This window comes from Sparus aurata, chromosome 4 (genome assembly GCF_900880675.1).
Source record: "Sparus aurata chromosome 4, fSpaAur1.1, whole genome shotgun sequence".
In the NCBI taxonomy this organism is placed as follows: Eukaryota; Metazoa; Chordata; class Actinopteri; order Spariformes; family Sparidae; genus Sparus; species Sparus aurata.
The window spans coordinates 5800200-5827583 of record NC_044190.1 but is presented as its reverse complement, the minus strand read 5'-3'; the positions used below and the strand labels follow the sequence as shown (position 1 = coordinate 5827583).

At 39.5% G+C, this 27384-nt stretch overlaps 1 protein-coding gene across 4 annotated transcripts in view; it reads left to right on the top strand.

Annotated features, from left to right (window-relative positions):
* The window catches only part of tspan4a (tetraspanin 4a), a 190329-nt gene that overhangs the window by 118393 nt on the left and 44552 nt on the right, over positions 1 to 27384 (top strand). For all 4 annotated transcript variants that reach the window (XM_030414830.1, XM_030414829.1, XM_030414831.1 and 1 more), the window contains one exon: positions 11172 to 11246. In XM_030414830.1, the coding sequence (XP_030270690.1) occupies positions 11172 to 11246 (75 nt within the window). The remainder of the gene's footprint in view (positions 1 to 11171; positions 11247 to 27384) is intronic.

Below are 27384 nucleotides of genomic sequence, written 5' to 3'. Positions count from 1 at the left end.
AGATCAGCAGCAGAACAGTTTAACCTCCCACTATTTAGCATTCAAACTTTTCAAAAGCTTGAAATGTAGACAGTCTGGAAAAAAAAAATAAAAGTGATATTAGAATGGAGGACTGTACATTGTGCCCCTGACGCGCTTCCTGTAGGTCAGTGTTGTAATGTATTAGCACCAGATCTTCAGCTTTGCTATTGAAAGTAACTTGTTATGTTTCAGTGAACTGTCGTTAAAAAGCAACTCACTAGAGTATTTTTGTGTTAGCAAAACTAAATACCCCTGCAAATGTTGCTTGTATTGTCCAGAGGATGCACATCTCCCTGTAAATGTATGAACTCCGGTGACATTGAAAGGCATTCTACCACCTATAATCTGTTACTCTGCTGGGTGATAAGAACGGGAAGGACAGATCCAATATCAGCTAATTGTTTATGTTTGATTATAAAACCTGAATTTTAGTTGCATATAGCCCAACAACATTTCTCTTCTTAGTTTTTTACAATTCAACTGCAATGAAAAGGTGTCTGAACTATCTGAAGTAGGTGATGGAAACAGAAACCGGGGGTAGGTTACCTGATAGGTGGCAGCTGTGCAGACTTCTGGCTGCTAACAACAAGACAGCGAACCTCACGAGCTGCCTCAGTAAAATACTGTCTTGTGAAGGCTACTGTGCTTCACATTTAAACAGCTGACTAATGATCCAGAGGCTGTTCTTTCTGCTCTGGATATCTTGTTAGCTGAGTTACACCTATGCACATCGGTTCTACAGGTGGCTGCATGCTCCTGCCTGCCAACAACAGGGAGTGAAACAGACACAGTAAGAATACATCAGGGACGATTTTTGTGTTAGTGGAAGGAATGGACTAACATGTTCTCTTACTTCTTACTAAAAGAAAAGTAGTCTGAGTACTCTGTATTTTAAGTACTCTTTACTTGATAATGTATTATCCCCAACACAGATTACCACAGAAGACACATGAATAGTAAAATTAATAATTAGAACTTTTTAAAATAAAACCAACAAGTTGTGAAGAAAAGGATTTTTAAGCATTGTGTGTCACTGAGTGTGTGACACTGTCTAACTGACCTACATTGTCTATGTGGAAAGTGATGTCACTGATATCAGTAGAACCAGGCACAGGAAGTGTTTGACTTCAAGTACTGAACATTTTTACTCTCCAATTGCTGAGCTCTAATTTCAAATCCCTGAAAGTGTGACCCCCAGAGTCTCATCAGATTGATAAGTGTTCTAATAAACAAACAAGTTCATGTAATCAAGCATCGGCACTGTGCAGCATTTATCAGGAAGAATTATTCTTAGTGGGGAAAAAATAGCATTAATCATAAGAAAAATGGCTCACCAGGAGAAAGCAATTATAAACTCTGTGGGAATAAGTCTGAGCGTCGATCATTAGCATGATCCGTGACATTCTCCCCACAGTGACCAGACACATGCCAGCGCTGTGTCAATATAATGAGACCGGGAGAATTAAAAGTCTGCCTTAATGAGTGACAGAGCTGGCCGTTCCTCATGGAGATTAGAAAAGACTTTTCTCCCTTCAAATTTCAGGGCTAATTAGCATGTTGATCACTGATAAGGGACACAGAGAGTATTGCAGCATTGCTGTGAGATATTTCAGGAGCTTCTGGAATGCTCTGTGCAGGATAAAGTATAACTGTGTTTAGTGTATCTTGTAATTTGCAACAACAAACACAAGAGTTTTATATGAATATGATTTTTCAGTTCCCTCACCTGAAAGACTTCAAAGATATGTTTATATATTTTCTATCAGCGTCATGCTTTGAGGGAAGTAAACAATAACAGAATTGTGAATGAATGTCAGCAGGTGTTTCAGGTGCTCATGGCTCTGGAAGTAAAGTCCTGTTGTAATATTAAGTGACTGTTGGTCACTATAGATATGATTCTCTCCTGCTTGAATCAACTGTGCACCAGATGAGCAGCTGCATTACAGAAATATCTGGTTGTTTTATTCAAACTTAAAGCTACAACCCTGCAAGCTTAAAGAGAAAAGTCCAGCAGGGTCCAGCACCCATCCAGTTAGCACACAGTCTGGTTGGTCTGCGGATGACAGCGTGCAAATCTCAGATTGTAAGTGTCTTGATATGGCGGGAATGTGCTGCTGGACAAATAAGACATTATTCAGGGTTTGGCCAATCATTGAACAATGACATGGCACCAAAATCAGAACTTTTAGTTCAAATAAAACAAGTGATGACAAAACACATCCACATACATACTGAGCTCCAGAGGTGCTAGCAGGTGGAGTTTGTTACCTTTGGACAAAGTCAAGCTTTCTGTTTCTGCCTCTTTCCAGTTTAATGCTAAGCTAAGCTAACTGGCTGCTGGTTCCAGCTTCATACTTAATGGACATATATTCATTTCTGAGAAAATGAATTAGGATATGTTCTTTAAAATATTAAAGGAGAAATTTGTAAGGTAGTCTGTTGAGCCTCATACAAAGGCTGTCAAACCAGACAGTTTGGGTTGGTCGCCCACTCGACCCACCAGTTCTCACCCTGCATGAAAACATGTCCACATCCCACTTCACAACTCTATTTTCTCCTTTTGCACTGGTCCAAATGAGGAGAAACTCTGCTTGGAAATATATGATGTTCAACTGTTATTAAGGATTATAATTATAGGGGACATATTTGTGCTTAGTTTCAGGAGCATAATCCTAATTTGCATTACTACTAGAATAGGTTTACATGCTTAAACACATCCGTTTCCTCATAATGTCCAGAGCTGCAGCTCTGTATTCCCCCTCTGTCTGAAACACTCTGTTTTACCTCCTGTCTCTTTAAGTCCCACCCAAATACTCAGTCTCCTCTGATTGGTCAGCTCACACATGTCTGAGCCAGCATCGCTAACAACAACAGTGCGGCTGTGCAGCTCAATTCTTACGTGGAAAAGAATGAAAGGCGGGACTACTGACTGAGGTTTTCCAGGTTCAGTGTTTCCTGTTCCCCTGAAATGATATTTTCATTAATGTGATAGGTACTTAAATTTCCACTAGTTACTTCGGGCTGTCAGCGCAAGTGCAAGTAAAAGGGCAGGAAGGAGACATGACCTCATCTGCCCACAAAACTGTGTAAATGGGAGGAGATTGCTTATGCCATGCAGCTTCGCTCAGTCCTGAGATATAGAGACTGTAAAAATGATTAGACCCACCACATAAAAAGAACACAGCTATCACCTCAGAGGCTTCCCTCCACACAGGCTCAAGGCAGCAGGATCCCAAAGGGTATTGATTTTGGAGCTGTTGAATGACTGGGTGCTTGTAATGGTCGAGCCTCTGTAGCTTTACCACTGCGTGGAAATCACAGCATGGATGAACACGAAGGAATCAATCGCTGCACTGAGACTTTGATTATAGTTCTCATACTGAAACACCTGCAAAGGCATCAATCTTCGCTAAAAGGGGAAATCAGCACTGCTGGTCGAACACGACACAATATAAATAACATGAGTATGTGTATCTGGAGTGTGTTATATACATTTTCATAATGTTTCTCAATCTGCATGTAGAGTTTAGTGGCCACTAAAAGCTAGTGTTGTTCTTGTATATCAAAGTCTGCTTAAATGTAGAGTAAACATTACAATATAAATCCAGACGCTGGATGATTCATAGACACTGTGAGCTGCTCTGCTGCAATAAAACACGCTGACAACATGAAAATAGCTGAAGAGAAGCTCAGCCCTGAGGAGCTCCACTCTGATGGCTTGAGAAGTCGGTGTCCTGCAGGTTTTTGTTCTGCCCTGAAGATGTCTGTTGGATACAGACCGGCTGTGGCTCATTACCTCTCACCGTACAAAAACTGTAATGGAACAAAAACCTGCAGGACACCGGCTCACCACAAGACGAATTAAGAAGTCTTAAAGGACCTTTTCACTGAGTTATCTCTCCCGTGATAGACTGATGTGATAATATACACCATTACACGTGTCAGTACTATCAATATCTCATAGGCCTACACAGAGAGAGCAGCGGCAAGAAGAAATACTGAGCAGCTCTCCTGGTTTCCAATTCTTCGTGTTATCTGGGGCTGAGAAATGAGAGGTCCGGAGGGTAAAATGGAATCATTCTGCCTATTGCTCCTCCTGTGACGACGTGATCAGGAAAAAGATCTCTGGGATGAAATCAGTCTACAGCATACAGAGGACTGAAGGAGTGATGGTTTGTGATTACATGTCATGTTATAGAGTGCACACTGGTGGAAGTGAGTGAACTCATGTGCACTCTGAAGGTAGTATTTTAAAGGAACATCTTTCTTATTCTGCTCTGCCACATCTCAGATGGCACTTCTACACTCTATTAGTTGACTATTATAGTTAGTTGTTATTTTTCCGGTTAAGATTTCTTTGAAACGTGATCATTTATGATATAGTGTTTTGCTAACATTTAGCCTCTGTCTTCAGTGTGATAACAGCATTAATTCGAGGGTCAAATGATGCTACAGTAGTTGTGGCTGTGTGTCCGCTCCAGCTGGGGATGGTAGTGATGGAAACTGGTAGTGCTATAGTGCCCGTTGAGGTTGAGGACGTTGGCGTGTAAATAGTTTTCACTCCGTCTCTGTAAAAAGCAGCACTCAGACATTGTTAAGTGGGTACTGAGTTTGAAAGAGAAGCTGAAATAAAACATTGTCCCTGCTGCCAAGTCAGCACCTGATCCACTGATCCACGCCAATGTCACCATCCTCACTGCACATGTGCAACTCGCAACAGAGATATGAGAAGAAGCGGGACGTCTCATTAGTTAGCAACTTCCACCGTCAGCCATGGAAAACACTTTGCGTCTACTTCAGGATGTTATTCACATGAGACTTTACAACTTTAACATCCTCTGGATGTTTTCTGATGAGGTATATAATCTGCTGATTTCTCATGTTCCCTGTTTTTTGCCACATTTGTGATGACGAGTGTGACACGCCAAAGAACAGAAAAGCAAACTCATCCACTGGAAATGGGCACGAAGTCAAGGACCACTCCTGACAGGTTTACCAGGTTACAGATACTTACAACCTGTGCAAATGGTTTACCAGTTGTTTGCAGATACACCAAAAAGTCTTCTTAGAGCTGAACTGTTCAGGTTAAAGCTCAAAAAAGTAAATCCTTCTTCTAATAACGTCCTAAAACAGCCTTCAAGTTTTATCCCTGCTACTTGTGGCGATACTGTCACTATGCCAAAACTGGCAATACACGCGTTTTCTGCTTCAACATCATATTATGACTTAAATTTTCATTGCGCAATGTAATAGATATGGGTCAGCAGGGAAAAAGAACTGGGGATCCAGTTTAAAACTAGACTAAATGACGGAGTTGTTGTCCTGTTGTCATGTTGTCCTGTCTTGTTGTCTGCGATCCAGCTGGCTTTGCACCAGAGGCACAATCTTGGAGAAGCTCAGGGGGAAAGTTGTCTGGTACCACTGGAGTATAGAGCTACATCAGCTGTAGCTCAAACCACCTGTGTTTGTTCATAATACTTGTTCTGTTACCTAACTAGATTTTCAACAGAAAGATTTTTATTGTAATGGGTGTTTTGACATTGTGCTGTTGGTACTGAAGGTTCTGAGTACCACTTCCATCACTGGCGGTACACAGAGAAGTTTGTAAATCTTGTTTGACATCAGTTTAGAAAGCTCCAAATCTTTTTGCACCATAGAAAACCTGCTTTTAGCCCTACTTTGTTTCCTTTTGTTCTGATCTCCCATAAATCTCTCCTGTAGTTATGCTGCTGGAAGCCACTGCAGCAAACAGAATAACGTATTTCCGTTTGAATAATGACAATCCAAGGAGAACATATCGAGCCTGTTTTGGACCCTTTGTTACGGATCTGACTCTTTGTTTATAATAATTTATCACAGCGAGACACTGAGCGCACACCAGCATAAACCCTCCCCACATTCAATTTGAGATTCTAGCAGAGATATACTGCTTCCATGTCCTTCCACACAACCTCACTTCGAACACAAACTACCATTTAAACATAAGAGCACATGCAGATGTACTTCCACTCTTCTGTCATGTAGACCAGAGTGTATTTACTGTCTCAGTTAGCCGACAGCCTTTCAAAGTAAATTTGGAGCAAATTAATCTATTTGTTAATTTTCCATCTCACTGAAACCTTTTTGTTCCTCTGAGAAAACATACCTGTAATCAACCAACCATTCACATGTTCTCATTTTTACTGACGGCCTGTGAAGTTGCATCTGTCCTTTTGAAATATGTTTCATCAAGGCAGCAACAGCTTCAGAGCGATTCCTCTTGACTTAATTGGCACACAGTTATTGCTTTTATTATCATTAGCCTTTCTCCACAGAGCACAAATGGATATTCATCATTCACAGTTAATTTCTGCAACCCATCTGATAATAGCAACAACGTCTATTTGGAATTTCTCAAGCTAATTCAACAGCTGTCTTGTTCTATATTATGAAGGCAAAATGCAGTCTTTTCTCATCAAATGATCCCATTGAGTCTGACTGTTGCCTTTGGTCCAAAGAGGAGGAGTCAAATTCCTTATTAAAGGCAGATTAATGGGGAAATATTCAGAGAGCCACAGGGAACGGGTCTGTGTGTTTTGCGAGTGCTGGTGAGTCTCAGTTTCTTATTCTTAACGATGTCCCTCTGCTCTCTGCTGTGATTTCATGGTCTCAAAGAAACTCCAAAGAAAGCAGTCAAGCAAAGAGCCATTTAGAGCCAAGAGTGAGATGATAAAAGCAAAGAGTACAGATGTTTTTCTCTACCTTCAAAGATCACCTCTTTGTTTTCTCTTTTGTCAAAAAAATTAATGTGTTGAGCTTCAGCTTTAAAGGCTCAGGACACTCAACAAAGCACTTTCACTGTAAAGACAGTAATGGGATCATTTTATAGAAGTTGGAAACAAGTTGGAACATCCTAACATTCTGCTGAAGTCTGGCTCCAGACTGCTGAATTGTTGTAGACATGTGGATTTTTCAGCGATTGAGTCAGTTCTGCTGTCCTGCAGATTTACAGTTTGTTCAAAGACAACTGAGCCAAACCAGACGCTTTAAGAACAGGAAGCCAGGAATAATGTGACTCCACAGTGGCTGCAAAAATTGCTTGAGTGTGGAAGAGGTCGACACAAATGTGTGAGCTCTTGTTCTTCTGTAAATGAACTTCTGATTGTTAGGACAAAATAATCCCACTATTCATATTATGTCTCAGACTGAAAAATTAGGTTTGATCGTCAGGCTTCTCTGCTCAATATGTTAATAACTCACATTTGTTTGTTACCACATCTTCTGTCATTTGGTATTAGTCATCTGCCTTCTAGTCGCCACGAATGTATTAATACAACTGCATGTAGGGGAAAAACTGACCCTGTGGGAAGGTTAAAGTGCCTGTACAGCCTGAATCTGCTGCAGAACTCTTGACCAGACACGGACTCTACATTTTAGCAGTGAGGCTGCACAGTTGAACTTTCACTCTTTTAAAACTGCAGAGGAAAAAGATTTTCCTCCAAGGATCACCAGCAGGTCAAGAAATATCACAAAAGGACAAAATGGCACAGATTTCAACAAAGCTTCTGCCATATTTTGTTAGACCGCCTCTGTGCTGGCCTCCCTCGTCACACATTGGTGAGAATATTTTTTTGGTGCAGAACTCTGGTACATAATAAGAAGTTTATAATGACTGTCTTGGGAAGAAACTATCTTCAAAATGTCACATTTATATGAGTCTTCACTTGACTGAATTGTATTTTGACATTATGTTGTGGCTTATTTCAGGATTTCATCAGCCTGAAGAGGCTGAATGTTCTCAACACACAGTGGAGCATATTTTAAAAGCCTAAAATAAACTCTTAAAAATCCCTTCAAATTGGAGTTAACTGGAATTCCACACAGCACAGTGCATTAAATTCAAACAATGAAGCCTGACAGAACAATAGACATTGATTTCAGATGGTTGTTTGAGGGCACCTCTTAAAACAAGCGGCAGTGAGTCAAAGACACCGTGGGCATTATGCTGTTACCCAGTAAGTCTCTCACCTTCCACTCTGCCATGCTTAGAGATTCATTCATGCAGGTGCTGCCAGAAAGACCTCAGTGGCACCGGCAGCCCTGCTTGATGCAGTCATGTGAACTAACAGCACTCACATCCAGCGTCAAGCAAACGCCTGCAATACACAGAGGACGTGTAGCCACCATGTCTTTGAAGAACAAAATGTCTGCTATGAACTCTGTTGTGACCCCCTGAGATGATCTCATGCTCTCTGTGCCTCACACTTGAAAAAAACAAGAAAGCCACACAGCAGCTCTGTGAGGCGCAGTGGTGCTCTGCATGAGCTGAACACTGATGTCAGATGTCACATATAACGTTACCATGGTAGGTTTGTGTGCTGGCATGTATTCCTGTTATAGTCTGGTAACCAGGTGAATCTGCTGGCTCATGCTTCTCTCTCTCGCTGGCTGATGCATCTGGCCCTCCTACTGTTCAGACAGATTCTCAGCCGACCTGGTTTGCGGGCAAATAACAACTGTTTGTCTAATATGGGACAAGTTTGATTTATTGAGTTTGTGTGCAGTCAGAGGTGTGATACAGTGGAGCATGAGCAGTATGAAGGAGGCTGGCGGTAAGAAAACTTTCACTTAATTCACCTCAGCAGTCGTCCACAAACTATTTCTGAACAAATTTGAGTTGAGAAATAAGAAGTCTTCACTCTTGTAAGATCTTATTTTAACGCTTGTTCCAACAGTTGTAAGGCAAAGGCACATCTGCACTGCCTGTGTTCAGCTTAATGAGTGACCGTGTTAACTAGTGTCTCCTGTCAGCCACTGTAGGCCCAGTTCACACTGGTCTCTCTTGTAACTTTGTTTGTAGGTCGAGAATGAATGAATGAATGAATGAATGAATAAATAAGAGGTTCAAGAGTGGTTGACTTTCTGCTATTGACCTGCCACTGCCAGGCTGGTCTTATCCAGGGACTGCAGATGTGAATTTGCTTCAGGCTAACTCTAGTACAATGCATCAAATGGCAACATTTATGTTTAATGTTGTACATGAGCCCTCTACAAATAAAGATGAATTCAATTAATTAAATCCAAGTACAGTGAAAATTCCCAAAAGAAAATTAACCTTACCACCAGTTTGCTGCAAGTCTTCGACTCCTTCCACCTTTTGGGGAATTCACCACCTCAAATCATCCGTCCGTAAATCATTTAGTCCAGATCTCACCTAAGAATGATCAAGCTCCCTTTAGTATTGAAGTACTGCAGTGATACTTACCTGTACATCCATGTAGACAGAATACAAACTAGTGGTAGCTAATTCTGCTCACTCCAAACCATTTCAGTTAAATGTATTAAAGTAAACAAATAGATATAAGTGGGGCTCAAGTTAAAGGTGTAGAGCTGAGTGCATGGCTACATTATACCTGCCCCAAAAGTCCCCACATTTAGTACAAATTCTCCAAAACTCAGAGAGATATATCTAAACCACAGATATCCTTATAAGTGGACTGAAGCAGTTCAGAAGAGCCTGCACATCTTCTAATGCAAGAATAATTCTGATGGTGGCATGTGAGAAAATGAAAAAATCTTCTTACTTGATCTATTACCTCAGAATAAAGTTTCCTAATGAGTTTATGGTCTCGATTGCTAGTTTGAAGTCTTTTTCAATGGAGCCTGATGTTCATTATATAAAATATGGTCCCCTTGATATTGAAACAGATGATAAAGCAGGGTGTGCTTTACAGCGTGGCTACCTTACAATTGACAAGACACTACCATGGCATGTCCTCAGGTTCCTTAGTAAGACCTGATTAGGTTAGAGGAAGAGCAGTAATCAAAGCTGGTCCCAACAGCAAACCTGAGGCTTCAAACCAACGGCTGACACCCCTGCAGGTTAACACAAGTGGTGGACAGACAAAAAAAGTTCAACACTATGGCTTTAAAATGTGCAGCACATAGCTGATAGTAGACCCCTTTCACACACGAACACCTGCTAACATCTGGCTCTTGTCTTCAATGCCGTGATTTGTAGTTATTCATCGACTCCAGCTCCGACTGCTTCAACTTTTCAAGCACGATGCTTTGAAGTGTGTTGAAGTTAAGACCGCTGGCTTGTTAATACTTTAAGTCAGCACTGACTATGAAAGACACTGAAGTAAAATATATTTAAAAAGTTACTGTTAGTAGCTCCTGCTCCTGTCAGCTGCCTGATGCATACTGCAAATGTGCAACTCTCAACAGAGATGAGAAGAAGCGAGATGTCTCACTCCTGAGCAAGTGCCATGGTCAGATCTGGAAAAACAATGTATCTCCCTCAGAATTTTATTGATTAAGCTTTTTTTCTCAAAGTTTTAACATCTTCTGAATGCAGTCTGATGAGGTTTATGACATGCTACTTTCTATTTGCTGGTTTTCTTGGACACACAAGGGCAAAAACACAAAAAAGGCTAATTGTCTCCTGGTAATGTGAATGAATCAAATACCTATTTTTAGCAGTTTTAGCCGTGTACCCTCATATACAAGCTAATTTTAATGTAGAAGTGGTATTATTCAGATATTTAGAATTGATGATCTGGTGCTATTTTACTGATATCCTTTTCTGAATCTCTAGAACCATTGTCTCTCAAAGTATGTCACCTCCCTGGTCACTTCTCCATGTGAGAGTCAGAGCCGTGTCCTCGCAGAGGCCTTGATTGATGAGCTCGTAACTGTTTAAAGCGCTCACATGGGCCAACAGTAGGAAGATGTATCACCCATCAAGCAGCTCATCCCGGCCGCCACAGAGAGGAGGGGTGGAGAGGAATAAAATGTGGCTCTTTTAACAAATTCAAAAGTGGATAGAGGGAAACTGTATATCACCTCTCCCAGTTCATCCTCGTTGCTATGATTGTCCAACCTCCTCATCTCTCTCTGCTCCTTCGGCCTGTCGGCTGAACAATCTACAGCTCTTCTATCGTCCTGACTTAACCAACTCTTTCTCCTTGACAGTCTGGTCATTTCTTTCTTACTTTTTCCTTTCACTCTCTTACACATTGTGGAGTCTGCTGCCTTTTCCTCAATTTACACCTCATAGAGTCTTCACAGACAGATGCCTATTATCGCCCGTGGCCTTTTCCTCCTCTCTGATAAATGGTGTATTAAATAACTCAGCTGTCCTCCCTCTTCCCTTTGTGTCTCCACAGTTCTTCATCCTCCTCCTGCTCATCTTCTTCCTGGAAATTCTGTCCATAATGCTTTTCTTCATCTATCAAGATGAGGTAAGACACCTTGATATCATGTTATAGATATTTTTCCCCAGCTGAACAAGATAATAAGTGGATGTGGAGAAGCCCTTAACATGCCGTGCAGATTGCTGATGTTTCAGATAGAAGCTGGCATGTGAGAGGATGTGTCTCGGCAGCGAGGGTGTTTTTGAAGTTTGTGCAAGCTTTTTTGTTTGTTGGTTAAGAAGAAAACCATGTGAGCTGACAGTCTGCATACACAATGCTCTAATGACACGGAAATGATTTCAGCTTGGGTTGTGCTCACACATCTTCTGGTCTCTGGGCTACGACCAGCAAAATAAAACACTGTCTACAATTTCCTTTCCTTGTTAATAAATCCCAATTTATTTCAGTTCATGCATTTTGGATGATTTCCACTGTAAATAAACAAGGCAGGCAGGAGAGAGGAGGGTGAGCTTTGCCTCTCCTAATAAACATTTGTAATCCCTTCACATACTCTGCTTAGGTTGTAATTATGTATTGAAAGGGCATGTTAAATTCCATCCATCCTAATCTTAATTAAGGGTTTGAGGGCTCGATTCTGGATTTGTTGTGATTTGTTTCTCTACAATAAGTACATAGTATTATTATTACATGGCATTGCAAATATTAAACCCCAAAGATGTATGTAGGCATTAACAGTGTGTCTTCTATTATGTCTGTAAACATACATCAAACACAGAATAACAAACATTATCTTCACAATGGGTATTAGTGTGAGATTAGTGAGATTAGTCTGACCACTGGAGGGAATTGTGTCTGGGTTGATGCCATGAGTGACTCATAAGTTTGAGAATATCGTCCAAGAGCCTTTTAAACCTGCCTCTGAGCCTGTGAGAATTCTGCGCATATTATCTTGAAATGCAGACATGCAGGTTCCACAGTCTGACTGTGACATACTCACTTAAAAGTTCAATTACATTCTTAAAGAGCTCATATTATGCTTATTGTCAGGTTCATACTTTTATTTGGGGGTCCTAGTAGAAAAGGTCTACATACTTTGATTTTCAAAAACACATTATTTTTCTCACACATTGCTACTGCAGCCTTTTCACACTGTGTCTTGAACGCTCCGGTTCAGCTACAGAGTGAGACATCTCACCTCTGTTTAACCTTTCGTGAGAGTTGCATATTATTGAGAAGGGTGAAGCCAATCAGAGGCAGAGTAGGATGAGTCATGCAGCGCAAGGTAGTGTGATCAAAAATAACGCTGTTACAGCAGTAGCAACTGTCTGTCTGCTGACTGACTGGTGTGAATACATTTTATAATGAATATATAAAAGTATGCTAGCTGTTACATAGTGATGCACATAAGTTACAGATGTAAAGACTCGACTTCACACCAGCATTTCAGGCAGTTCAGGAGTACCAAACTAAAAAAAGCACAATATGACCTCATTAACAAACCAAAGATCCTGAATGTTGTACAATAATAGAATCAATCAACCAAAGCGTGTATGTTTTAATCAAATTACTAGTTAAATTAAATTGCAAGCAACAAGCAGTAACAACAAGAACATCAGCAAAGAACAAGCGACTGCTTCAGATCATTTCATGGTTGATCCTCTATCAATTAGTAATTGCCACTTCAAATTCCATTTACGGCTGCAACTAATGATTGTTTCATTGCAGGTTAGGATGTTGATTATTTTTAGATTAACTCATTAATTGTTCAGACAATAAAAAGTCCCAGATATTTGGGAAATATCATATCACCATATAACATACATTATATACAATAAAATCACACTTGAGAGGCTGGAGCCTAAGAATGTTCAAAAATGTCTGCTTGAGAAATGATTGTTATTATTGATTGATTTTCCAAAATGTTGGAAATTAGGCTTTATCTTTTTATAATGGACTAATTGATGAATCGACCAATCCAATGTTTCTAATGAGAACTGAGAAGTTGACAATTCGTCTGACTTGATTTAAAGTGGACTCGCATTTCTATGAGTCCATTTAAACATTTAAACGTTTAGACATTTTCCATCCCGATGACAGACTCATGTCAGCCCAGTCGTAAGGATATCAGGTCAGCAGTAAATGTTTCTGCAAACCACAGATGTCTCCAAGGTTGACATTTGTAGGAGACATTGGATATCACGTTCACATCAGAGGCTTATTAACTAACTTTCACATCAGGAGGTGGAGGGGACGGTGGAGGCGAAGGTGGTGTTATTATTACAGCCAACAAAGCTGCTAAACAGCTGACGGCATATCCAGTCACTTCAGTGGATGCTTCCAACCATTTTGGTAGAATCAAAAGCACGTGTGTGTGATTTTAAGGCGAACGCGAACTGCATTTTTGTGGCAACCTAAATCTTCTATTTTTCCGCGAGAAATCGGACCATCCTGAGACAAGAAAGACATTTTTAAAAAAGTAACCCTGAACAGACGTAAAGGTGCCGTTTTTACTTGTCTGTGTGGTTTTACAGTAAATTAAGCAGTTATTTTGGGGATTGGGTTGCTTGAGTATACTATTATCAGTTTGAATTAGAAAATCACAAAAAGAATTCTGCAGGTGCTGCAACTGAATTTAGTGAGCAGTATATCGGACACCCCCTCGAGGCCCTCAATACAAACGCTGCCATGTGGAGTGGACTTTGGTTTAGAGCCACATCATAAATCACTGGAAATTTCTCAGCTTCTTGCGTTACATTATTCATGTGTTGGGATGGAGAAAATTATCCCTGAAGACTCAGGCCAAGGCCAAATCTGACTCCGATCCCTTTGTACGTTTGGGTAAATAACAACCTACTTTGATATTTCCCCCGTATCTCTCTCTGAATTAGACTTGCGACCATAGACCTTGGACCTGCATGCATTTTGAATAGGATTTTATCTCTTTGTTATTGTAATTCTGGCATCATTACATAAATGCCTAATGTGTTGTATTTCCATCAGAGTTTGTCTTTGGCAGTGTAACCCAATGAGAATTCCTAGAGTGGCATGTTCTTCTGGGCTGTTAGCCAATCAGCACTGCTCTGTTTAGCTTTTAATGAATGTTGTTTTCTTTTGTCACACCTCACCTTCTCTTAGGGACTGTGTTCCCTTATGTTCAGTGCACCCCATTATTCAGCCTCTGAATAATTCAGTTTTGTCTGCCCAGGAGGCGATTAGCGACAGAACAGAGTATAAAGTTAGTGATAGTCCAGAAGTTCTGCAGTTCTGGTGCACCGAGGGAAATCACTCACAGTAAAGAATGGGCAGCCATCGCCAGAACTGCCATTGATATTTTTTAAACAGCATGCAACTTGTTTACTCTGAAAATGTGATGAGGGCTGGAAAAGTGAAAGAAAACCTGTACAGTATAATATCATAAAGCAGCCTACATTTCACAACATAGGTCTCTTTATTATGAATAAACTAACTGTGGTGTCATGTTTCCATGGGGGAGTGTGACTGACTCCTTACTAAAACATTGTGTTTTTGACCTTAGTAGTAGGAATTACTCTGATCCACTCTTTTAAAACTTGCACTTGTTACTAACGCAAAAAGCTACATATTTCAGTGTTTTATAAACTACTACAGCTGTGCTACAAGGTCCTATTTGTTTTTTGAGCCTCATTCCCAACTCATCAAATACTGACGCTTTGGGTCGGTGACCGTCCTGACCTACAATCCCAAAGCGTCAGTATTTGATGAGCTTTTCTTACAAATAGGACCTTTAGAGGATAAATTCTCCTACACAAGAGAAACAGTCATTATCTACTCATCGTCATGTGATGGGCAAAACATTTCTAGAGCCTCACAGCAAAACACTGCTGCAGAACTCTCCTGGACAACAGAAGCAGATGTAGACGTGTTTAAAATGTAATAAACCTCCTCGTACCTGCTGGGCCCTCCTGATTTTCCTGGGTATCTCCTGTTTTTCATTGCCCTCTCCCAGAATTTTCACATATTTCTCCCAATTTAGGAAATGTTTAAAACGTTCCCCCTTCTTATTATCATTACCTGATTCTGGCACTGATTCAATCCTCATGAGAGGCTGACAAACAGGGCAGTGGCATGCACAAAGTCTCTAAAAGAAATGGGCAAAAAGATTCAATGAAAGTGATGATTATGACTTTATACCACAGATTTATGCTAGTTTGCCCTTGAAGGCGAGTTGAGGGAAGGACCCCCAGACCATGGCCGTGGTTTGGAAATCCTCATTATTCTTGAGGTTTGCAAATATGCAATGGCAAAGACCCTATTCACACCCTCGATATGCAGTGAAGCTCGGGCACCCACTTCATACGTCTTTCAGTGTGACAGCTACAGCGAAGCTTTTAGCTTTTTAAAGGGTGTAAGTAACATCTTTCCAAGTCACTTCGGGCTTAGATTACGCTGGAGCCCCAGCTCATCAGTAGTTCAGGAGAACACTGCAATGCTGTGGACTACAAAGCTTCAGCCTACTTCCATCAGCAGAGGGGTGAGGACATAATGACTGAATTATCTTTTTTGGGTGAACTTATCCTTGAAGGGTAGAGTTATGTTTAGCTAATGTAAACCACTTGGCTATGGTATAGGAAAAATCACTATGATGGAGATAAGATATGATATCCTATTTATGTTTTATGCACCCAACCTTTATACTGTATATATCGTCTTGTATATATCGTGGTGTCTTGTATGTCTTGTATTTATCGTAGTGTCTTGTATATATCTTACTGTCTTGTATATATATCGTAGTGTCTTGTATATATCGTAGTGTCTTGTATATATATCGTAGTGTCTTGTATATATCTTACTGTCTTGTATATATATCAGTGTCTTGTATATATATTAGTGTCTTGTATATATATCAGTGTCTTGTATATATATTAGTGTCTTGTATATATATCAGTGTCTTGTATATATATTAGTGTCTTGTATATATATCGTAGTGTCTTGTACATATCGTAGTGTCTTGTATATATCATAGTGTCTTGTATATATATTAGTGTCTTGTATTTATCGTAGTGTCTTGTATTTATCGTAGTGTCTTGTATATATATTAGTGTCTTGTATATATATTAGTGTCTTGTATATATCGTAGTGTCTTGTATATATATTAGTGTCTTGTATATATCGTAGTGTCTTGTATATATTGTAGTGTATTGTATATATCGTAGTGTCTTGTATATATCTTGGCATCTTGTATCGTAGTGTCTTGTATATATATTAGTGTCTTGTATTTATCGTAGTGTCTTGTATTTATCGTAGTGTCTTGTATATATATTAGTGTCTTGTATATATCATAGTGTCTTGTATATATCGTAGTGTATTGTATATATCGTAGTGTCTTGTATATATATTAGTGTCTTGTATTTATCGTAGTGTCTTGTATATATATAAGTGTCTTGTATATATATTAGTGTCTTGTATATATCATAGTGTCTTGTATATATCGTAGTGTCTTGTATATATATAAGTGTCTTGTATATATATTAGTGTCTTGTATATATCATAGTGTCTTGTATATATCGTAGTGTATTGTATATATCGTAGTGTCTTGTATATATCTTAGCATCTTGTATCGTAGTGTCTTGTATATATATTAGTGTCTTGTATTTATCGTAGTGTCTTGTATATATCGTAGTGTATTGTATATATATTAGTGTCTTGTATTTATTGTAGTGTCTTGTATATATCGTAGTGTCTTGTATATATCGTAGTGTCTTGTATTTATCGTAGTGTCTTGTATATATCGTAGTGTCTTGTATATATCGTAGTGTCTTGTATTTATCGTAGTGTCTTGTATATATCGTAGTGTCTTGTATATATCTTGGCATCTTGTATCGTAGTGTCTTGTATATATATTAGTGTCTTGTATTTATCGTAGTGTCTTGTATATATCGTAGTGTCTTGTATATATCGTAGTGTATTGTATATATATTAGTGTCTTGTATTTATCGTAGTGTCTTGTATATATCGTAGTGTATTGTATATATCGTAGTGTATTGTATATATCGTAGTGTCTTGTATATATCTTAGCGTCTTGTATGTATCTTAGTATCCCCCAATCTAACAAGACACTATGATACAAGATGCTAAGATATATTCAAGACACTAAGATACATACAAGACGCTAAGATATATACAAGACACTACGATATAAACAATACACTACGATATACAATACACTACGATATATACAAGACACTACGATACAAGATGCCAAGATATATACAATACACTACGATATATACAATACACTACGATATATACAAGACACTACGATACAAGATGCCAAGATATATTCAAGACACTAAGTTTTATTCTAAGTATCCCCCAATCTAACAAGACACTATGATACAAGATGCTAAGATATATTCAAGACACTAAGATACATACAAGACGCTAAGATATATACAAGACACTACGATATAAACAATACACTACGATATATACAATACACTACGATATATACAAGACACTACGATACAAGATGCCAAGATATATACAATACACTACGATATATACAATACACTACGATATATACAAGACACTACGATACAAGATGCCAAGATATATTCAAGACACTAAGTTTTATTCTGAGTACCCTCATACTAGCATTAATTGGATAAATACACAAACTAACAAATAAAAGGATCTGTCTCTCTCCTTTATGTTATTTCAACATAAAATTACAAAAGCTCCCTTTTGGTGAGTGAACTGCTGCTGATGTGTTTAGCATTCACCTCGTCGTTCAGGGAGAGAGAAAAACACACGAAAGTGGAATAACTGCTGATCATAAGAGGCGAATCATCAGGAGTGATTTCTCCTGGATGTGATGAAGACATTAAGTGAAAAGAAATGTTCAACTAATCTTTTTGATGGTAATGAAAATGTTTTCTGTGTGCCCTTTTAAGGATGCACCTCATAAATCATGCTTCCTCGCCCTCCTCTATGTGATAGAACATTAGCAGCTTTTAATAATACATAGTTTTAGTATCATTATCAGTGATGCTCGCATTCCCCCGAACTCAAAACATTAACAAACCCTTCAAACACGAGTTCGGAGGGGAGTGTGTTCTGGCTCTGGTACAGAAGCAGGTGAAACGGGTTGTTGAGGAACTCGGTGCATCGTTTGAATACCTGGGGTTATGTTTACTGCTGGAGGATACACTTTGAATGTGGCATTAATACATTTACAAGGTGAAAAAACATTCAGCCCAAAGACATGGGCCATTACTTCCTTCCAGGCACGTAAAAGATGTTTGGACCCACAATTAATGAGAATCTTACTCTGATTGTATCCTCTAGAGTGTCCTGTAGTTGTTAGAGCTCGAGTTTACCTCAGATTATCACAACCTGCTGCTTCTTTACTCCTCCATCGCCATGGTAACTCCCAGGAAGCAGTCCTGCAGTCGGAGTACAAGCTGACACTATTCCTCCAGATGCCACGACTTAAACAGTGTGTACAGCAGTAGGTGCATGTTGATGAACTCCATCCCAGGCCTCAGGGATGGTCACGCTCAGTGGTCCAGTTTATTACACCTGCTTTAGACCTGATAAAAAGCTGTGTGACGCAGCTGGGAGCAACTTCAAACAGCTCTCAGATCTGCCATGCGGCTGAAACGGTCACCGTTTGTTTCACTTTGTTGGTTCCTTAATATGATGAAAAGGTCCTGCGAGGTTAACTTCAGTGGAGCCACTGTGACTCAGAGTGTCAGAGAGAATAAAAGGGAGACTGACTCAGCAGCGTGATATTGAAAATTGATGCATGGGTGTTTTATGCCATCTCCGTGCAAGTTTACAGGCTTGTCTGCTTGGCTTTATTATCACCTCAAGGGAACATTACCCCAGCCGACAAACATAAATAGAGCAATAACAGCAGACCACCAGTGATATTTTGTTCAAGGACTGGGGAACCATCAGCTATCATCATCTTTTAGCAATTATCATTTGTATTATGCTTCTCCAATTAGTGGCATCGGTAGCATAAGTTTAGTAGGGGAAATATGAGTGGAAATAGGAAGCGGAAGAAGAGGAGGAGAATGAAGAAGAAGAGGGGTGGTAGAGAAATTCTGATCTCTTGACAACAGTTGAAAGGTCTCTTCATTGAGCAACTATTAATTTTTGAGTTAATGCGCCTCATCGACCTCTTAAGTATAGTTAAGTGATTAATCCAATGTTGTTAGCACAATATATAAATGACTATGTTTGGTTATTGGCATATGATTTTATTATTCCACCGTCAGTCTGCAGTGTGTACCAGTAAAAAGTCATGTAACCATCATTAAAGTCAATATAGAACATTACCAGAATAGTGTTCTGGTAGTTAGTTATGAGCTGTTTAGGAGGGCTCCCAAAATAATTACTTCCAATTACTTTCATTACAGATGCCTCATGTGAGCAAGAATTAGCAGTCAGCCAACCCAAAGACAAGCCCACAAGTCTCACAGACTCAACTCCTCTTAGCAAATGCTACCAAGTTCAAAATTACCATTTCGACAGAGCCTTAAGATCAATTCATACGTAAATGTCAGAAGGGGCAGTTTGTAGAAGTAAAGCAGTGATCTCCAGATGACAGAGTCCTACCTGCTGCTAGAATGTGCAGGAAAACACTTTGAGCCCGAAGTTGCTTAAAATTCACACAATTATTTTAGGTTCAATTTCACACTGAAATTCAACTTGAATGAGAGAACTAAAGTCTGTAAAGGTCATGTTCGCTTTGTCACACCATCCATATTTATGTAGCCTAGACACTTACATGCTAGCTAATGCGCTAGAGTTTTATCAGTTAGCTCTTCAACTACAGTAGCTCAACAAACTAGCCCTAGCACCAACATTGTGCCATTTTCTGAGCCTTTGATATGTTGTTTTATGCTAATGACCATTGACTGTTTGCTTGCCATATATATCCAAAGAAACTGTAGCCTTTAATGCTAAAGCTGCAAGCTATCAGATTAGGAGGCAATCATGTTTTGCAATGTCCCATAAGCTGTGTATAGAGATTTTCCAATAATAAAACTAATATTCTCCATGGTTTTATATTTATAATATGCAGTCTATAGTGTGACCTGGAAGAATACTTACTGAGAAACCACCAATGGTGTTTTTTTTTTTGTCAGCTTCAGGATAAATGCACATTTTCACTCGAGTTGTTCCACCTTTTAGGCCCCGTCCAGACGACAACGCCGTTTTGCGAAAACGCACATGTATTGCATCGTTTTGGCCGACCGTCCATACGGATCCTTGAAAACGCAGCGCCTGAAAACGCACTTTTTTGAAAACGGGTCTCAGGGTGGAGAAATCCGAAAACGCAGCCCTCCCATTTTCATGTGGACGGCGAATCCACATACTTTCCAAAATGATGACGACATCTCCCCACCCCGCGACGTCCCATAACAACAACAACAACAATGGCGGCCTGCATGCTCGTGTTCGTGCTGCAGAAGATATTGAGCCTTTCTTGCAACTTACATGGCTTGTAGTTGAGTGTGAGCCGTAGCAGCAGTTTGACCTCATTACCGGTCCACACAAACAATTCTAGTTGCGCCTTGAGGCCTTGAGGCCTTGAGGCGCTCAGTCCCTTATTTTTGTCACTTGAAGCTCAATAGAAATCTCCAGAGAATGATTTCTAGTTTCCTTGCACTAGCCATTTTCATCTTCTTCTTGCTGTGTTTGGTTTCTCCGTCTACTATCTGTTTACAGCACGCAAGCTTGATGCGCATGCTCCGTGTCTTCTTCTCCATTTTTGGTGAATGTCAAGCGCCACCTATTGGCCTGGAATATGAACTACAGCGTTTTCGGTCATTTTCAGTCGTTTTCAGTGAAGACGTGTGTACGCAAATATTCTTAAAACGATGACGAGGAAGACGGAGAAAAAAAGATCGTTTTCACCCGTGTGGACGGCCCCTTAGATTCACTCAAAGCTGTCCTAAAGCAAAACCTCTGGACAGCTAACAGGCTAACCTAAAGAAATTAAGTGCTACATGAGTAGCAGTGGCAGCAGCAGCACCGTCCAACAGACGGTTGGAGATTTACAGGCCCTGCATGCTCACACAGCTGTTTCCACTTTCTAACTATCAGACCTCTGCTCAGGTTGGGTTTGGGCCGAGCCATCTACAGACTAATGAGAAGTCTCTGAACTCTATGCCTAATAAGAATTATAAAGGTGTAACTTGTCTTTTTTCTGTTTGAAGGTGTGGAACGCCCGCCAATGTAATAATGTCCACAAACTTAATAAACCACAAACATGATAAAAATCTGCAGCATTTGATGTAGGCTAATAAACCCACAAATACATTTTCCACAAGGGTAATAGCTGCTGACTACTTCAAACGTAACAGGTGATTTCCCACAAATGTAATAACTATTATGATTGCAGGGATTTATTATGTTTGTGGGGACGTGAAACTCTTTATTGTAATAACTTTCCACAAATGTACTAATACAATGAATAATGGTTGTTGTGGTTGTTGTTTCTTTGTTTGCCTATACACCTACTAATACTACTGACCATGAGCACAACACTTATCAGTCTATAGGCAAGAATCTAAAGGTTTATTAATTCAATTCAATTCAAATTTGCTTTATTGGCATGAATGCCACAACAACAATATTGCTAAAGCACCAAGAACCACGAAAAGAGTACCTAGCACAGTACCGTTATACTTGCTGCGTGTGTGTGTATGTGTGATAATGTATAATAATAATAATAATAATAATAATGATAATAATAGAAATAATAACTTTAAACATTATCACAATTAAGTTATCCATTTTTGATGTGAATAAATAACAAAATGCAATCATTAAAGACTCCTTCTAGACACGTTTCATGGTGTAGCCTATAAATACTTTTCTTTGAATAATAATGTGTCTGATGTAGTTTTTCACGCACAAAAAGTTAAAGTAGGCCCCTATCTTGTTAAAATCCTTTTCCCTCATTAAAAATTCCAGAATCAAGAGATATGCAAATATATGGCAACCAAAAAGCTTGAAAAAACACATTTTTGAGTGGGGGGTGAAAATCAGGCAGGTAGATTTAGCAGGTAGTGACACGTTGGTCAGGGCTTCTTTGGTTCAGCACTGCAGACAGCGGCGAGAGAGAGAGAGATGATCATTAACAAGAAGCATTTTGCTTATGCAAAAAAATGTATCTGTTTAAACTAGATATTTATATGCCACAAAACAATTGGGGGGGGGTCCGTTGTGTGATAGCAGAGCGGAGAGTCAGCAGCTGGATTTTTCACCCAAGGTCACTAGTATTAGTAGGTGTATAGGCAAACAAACAAACAACAACCATAATTCATTGTATTATTACATTTGTGGGAAGTTATTAGAATAAAGATTTTCACGTTCCCACAAACGTAATAAATCCCTGCAAATGTAATAGTTATTACATTTCTTGGAAATCGCGTGTTACGTCTGTAGTAGGCAGCGGTTATTATGTTTGTGGAAAATGTATTACATTTCTGGGTTTATTACATTAAATGCTGCAGATTTCTATTACATTTGTGGTTTATTACTTTTATGGACATTATTACATTGGCGGGCATTACAAGGTCTAAACAAAATATTTATATAATATAAACAAAAGACAGAACAACATGTCAGTGATGTAATTAATCAGTCACAACAGATCTTTATCAACAATGGCTTCATTCAAGATCTGAAAACTCTTAAACCACTAAGTGAAGCAGTGACAAAGTATTTGTGGGAAGAGCAAATGTCATCTTAAGTACTGGTGCCAATCGTGGCAGTGACAGTACTTATTGTAGTAGAGTAGAAAATTAATTTTCCCTTCAAACAGCCGGCGGGATGTTAATAGTTTTCAACAGAAGCACTAGTAACGGAACTAACACTGTAATGAAACCAACCAATCAAACATGCTGACGCTCAGTGGGTACAAATCACACTGTAAAAGAAATGATTGGCCATTCTTGCTCCAGCTCCTTGATAAGTAACCCCTGAGGTGCACATAAAGCTGTTATGCAACTTTATTGATCGGACTCGGAGTCTCCTACATAAATGATCCAGAAGCAGATCAATAACTGAAGCGCTGCGTGTTTGTGAATGCTGATTTAGACGGCTTATTACATCAGAATCCTTTACATTTCAGCAGATGTATAAACAGTGTCCACTTTGTGCTGTATAACTGTAGTTATATCCCTCCACTGTTAAATTAAACCAAATATCAATATTTGCTTGTGAGTGCTCAGACACACTCAGTTGACAGAGTGCTGTGTGAATAGCTGAGGAGGCATCAGTCAGAGAGATGTATGTGAACTCTGAACACTCTTTGATTTAATATTCAAATCCAATCCTCGTTCGACACCAGCAGTGATACACCGCAGACTTCTGCCTCCACTTGGATCTCTGACTTCAAACACTGCTCGCAACAAAGGCCCATAGCAAAAAGGTTTCATTTTGACATTGATGGCTGAGAATTAAAGAAAAAAGTCTACTCTTAAGCTGCTCTGTGTCATCAGTCTGTGATTTTCACTGCAGTTGTCATTCACCTTTCAGTTAAACTGACTTCACCCCAAATTGTTTCATCTATACTTCTGCTAAACTTAGTGATTTCCTGCACTCAGGGGAAACACTTCTGACACATGTCAGGCCCTAGGTGTGATTTAACATTGAGATCGAGCAGTGAGGAGACAAACTGCCGTATGAGTGAGCTTTTATAAATAAGAGCTATTGTTTATTGAACTATTAAGTTCTGAGACTCAACTTTTTGTCGTAAAGGCTCCACTGGAAATATAAAACAATGATATAAAAGTATGTTTAGATAATTATACAGATCTAATATCCAGTGATGAGGAATGACGCTGCAAAAACAACAGAAAGAAACAAAACAACACAAATGTCTTTCTTTCAGATTTTCTCTCTTGAATTATGTTCCTGGGCGTCCTGTTTGCCTGATGTCAGCGTGTTGCTGTTCTTTCTAGAACATCATAATTAATATTGTTGCAGGAACGTTATCTTTGTTAATGAGAAGTGACAGAGGTGCTGTGGCCCAGTGTGTTGAGTTCAGGAGTCTAACCAGCAGACAGGGTTTGTGTCCCGATCAATAGATATATGATCGATTATTATATTGTTCATTTATTTTGCCTCAAATTCATTCATTAATTATTTTCCAATCCTTCTCATTGTGGTTAGATTTATGCAACACAGTGTTCTGCTGGGTTCAGGAAAACATGGTTTGTGTTGAAATAATTAGTTCTTCTGTCTTTTTCCATTGTCAGCCTCAGTGATGTCAGATTGTGCTGAGGGACGTCCTGGTGACAGGATTCAGCTATATTATTTAGCAGCACAGTTGTACAAAATCATACATACATACATTTAGCTAATTCAAGTCTAGATTTTATTTACACTCAGCGGGGCTCAATGAAATGTTTTAGTTAATGTCAGCTAGTATTGTTCTGTTAGCAGAGCGTCGAGAAGCACTGAGACAAGTCCTTCACAAAGAAATCCATGGTCTCATCTTTCACATCGCACACCGGGACAATAAAAAGTGATTAATACGTGTAAAATGTATACTATTTGTTACATAGAGCCCCTTTAATGTATTCCTGTTTGTAAGACTTTTGAGTCTGTTACCTGTGATGCTGAATTTGATGCTGAAAAGCTCAGACATTCACAAGCAGGGAAGAGACGAGGTGCAACACCTTATTTCTACATGGGCTCAGGAACAGGTAACAGAACTGTGGACAGTTTGTTTGAGAATGATTGAATGAGTTTTATTTACACTTCACACAGCGTCCCAACTATGTTGGAATCAGGGTTGTATACTCCTTCTTATTTCATGGTTCATATAAGGTTAGGGGTAATAAACATGAAACAGTTGCTGTTAAACCAAATTAAAGCGTCTGTGTCTCTGTTAAAAATCTACTCATCTAGATGTGAGAAAATGATATTGCTGAAGATCTACTGGATAAATGCCAATAGCTGTTTTGCAAGTGAAATCATTTCCTTTAGATGTTGTTGAAACCGGTCGCTCAGTTACGGTATGAAGCTCCAACATGTCCTCCGGTGTGTTTGTGTGTGATGTGTGAAGCCGGCAATCAAACATGCAGACTGTCTGAACTGTGAGCTGAATGTGTCGACAGCACTGACGATCACTCACTGAACACTGGTCACATTTTAATCTTGTTCACTTAGTTCTGATAGGATTCTTGCTGAATCAGAATTTTGAAAATTATGGAAAGGATACGTCTTTTGTTTCTATTTAAGAAAAACAAGTTTGTATTCTTCAAGGTATCCTGTCAGAACTGATGGATGCAGCTGGTTATGTCTTGTTCATCTGTCAGAGTTCATACTTCATGTGTTTTCTAAGTCTGCTGAAGCATGGCTCGTCTGTCACCTTCAACTGTCTCATAAAACAGAAACATAACCAAACGCAACAAATGACCACAAAAAGTGAGACATTTGGACTTTGCCCTGCAGCAGCTTCATCATAACAGGATGTTCTCATTTCAGAGTGCACCTGCAGTGTGGCTCATCCTGCCAGGATCGTTTGTGTTCTCACCTCTACATGATGTTGGTTATTAGGTCAGAGCAGCGTGTGGCTGCTCAGTGGTTGGCAGTTGTATGAGCTTCCTGTCATGGGGCAGCTGTGGAGGTGATTTCCTATCTGCTTGTGTGCTTTGGGGAAAGTCAAGGTGAGGTAATGCTGCCGTAAAAAAGAAGTCACGAAGAGCTATGGTCCAGCCGGATCCCAGAAAGACCTCATCCACTAACCCAAAGGGCGCCGGAGCTGTTAGAATGATTCATGGCTGCTCCTACATCAGATGCAGTCGCCATGAATTTCGTCCTGATGGTGCCGTTTGTAAAACTTTGAAAACGCCTGCTATTAAAAACCAGCAACACTTTATTTTACCTTCCTCTGCTAAACCTTTTTGCACAGGATTTATACATTTAATTAAATATCTAGAAACACTTCACAGTTTTAAGCAGATAAAACTGCTTAAAAGGACATAGGACATTTTTAAGTGTTAATTAATGTATAAGTCAACAGCTATAACTCCTTCTGTGAAGCACCTGCCACTGGTGTATGAGCAGACATTTGTATTTATTTATTTAGTATAAAATATGAAGTATTAAATACATGTACTGACAATGATACATATTTTTAAAATATAAATATTTCTTCCCTCTTCCTGACAACTGGGCAAAATCCCTCCCGAAGGCACAGAGATATGAAGTTGTGGCTGAAAGCTGTGAGCGAGGAGTAAGAATTTTAATTTAAATGTATTGAGAGGCAGCATCTGCCCGTCACAGAGCAGCTGTAGACACAGTTCAACATCACAAACACCACAGATATACAATCGTGGATGATCAACTCACCCACAACCTAGCCCTTCACTGTAATACAAGAACACTGAAATAAATAAATACAGTCACCCAGGTGAAAATAAATCTATTACATCAACATAAAGCAATTAAAGCAGTGTGATTGAAAGTACACACAAATTAAAAGCATAAGCTGGTTGTTACAAGAAATGAAAGTAAAGATGTCCTGAAGCAGCTTGAAGAGGAAACAGAGGAGGATGGTTCCACTCAGATGTTAGTGGACTCGCCTGCGAGTCATTTTACTACCATTCAAACTGGCAATAGAAAACTTTTTGACATTAACTCTTTGATGTCAGGACCCCAAAGCTCTGCAGCATCCCGGCCCCCCAGAGCCTCAGCAGCGACATCAGTTAAATGTTTGATTAAATTTCGAAACTTTTCTTTTACAGTCTTTATCTCGTTATCTGCATAGTCTCAATGAACTCTGTCGGATCAGTTCTGTCAGTTTCACTGTGTATGTTGAGTTTTAACTACCAGGTCAAATGCTGACTGCAGTGTAATAGCTGTAGAAATTAAACTATCTGCATACAGATTGGTTCCCTATAAGTCTCGCTTTCAGTCTGGAGGCAGAGAAGCTGAAGAGGGACAGTGAGGTAATACAAGGGTGAACTGACGGCATTCACTCGATGGAAAGCTCCGTCAGGAACTTAAAACTGTGCAAAACATTCAAATCATTCTTTGTACTGGATAAACAAACCTGCCTTCTAATTAATACAACCAGAGTTGTATTCTGCCACTTCAACATCAACGTGTCTTCACTTGTCTAACTGGACAGCAGTGTTGGTTCTGTTGGTCGACCGCACAGCTCCAGACTGAAATATCTCCACAACAAATGGATGGAGTATCACAAGACATT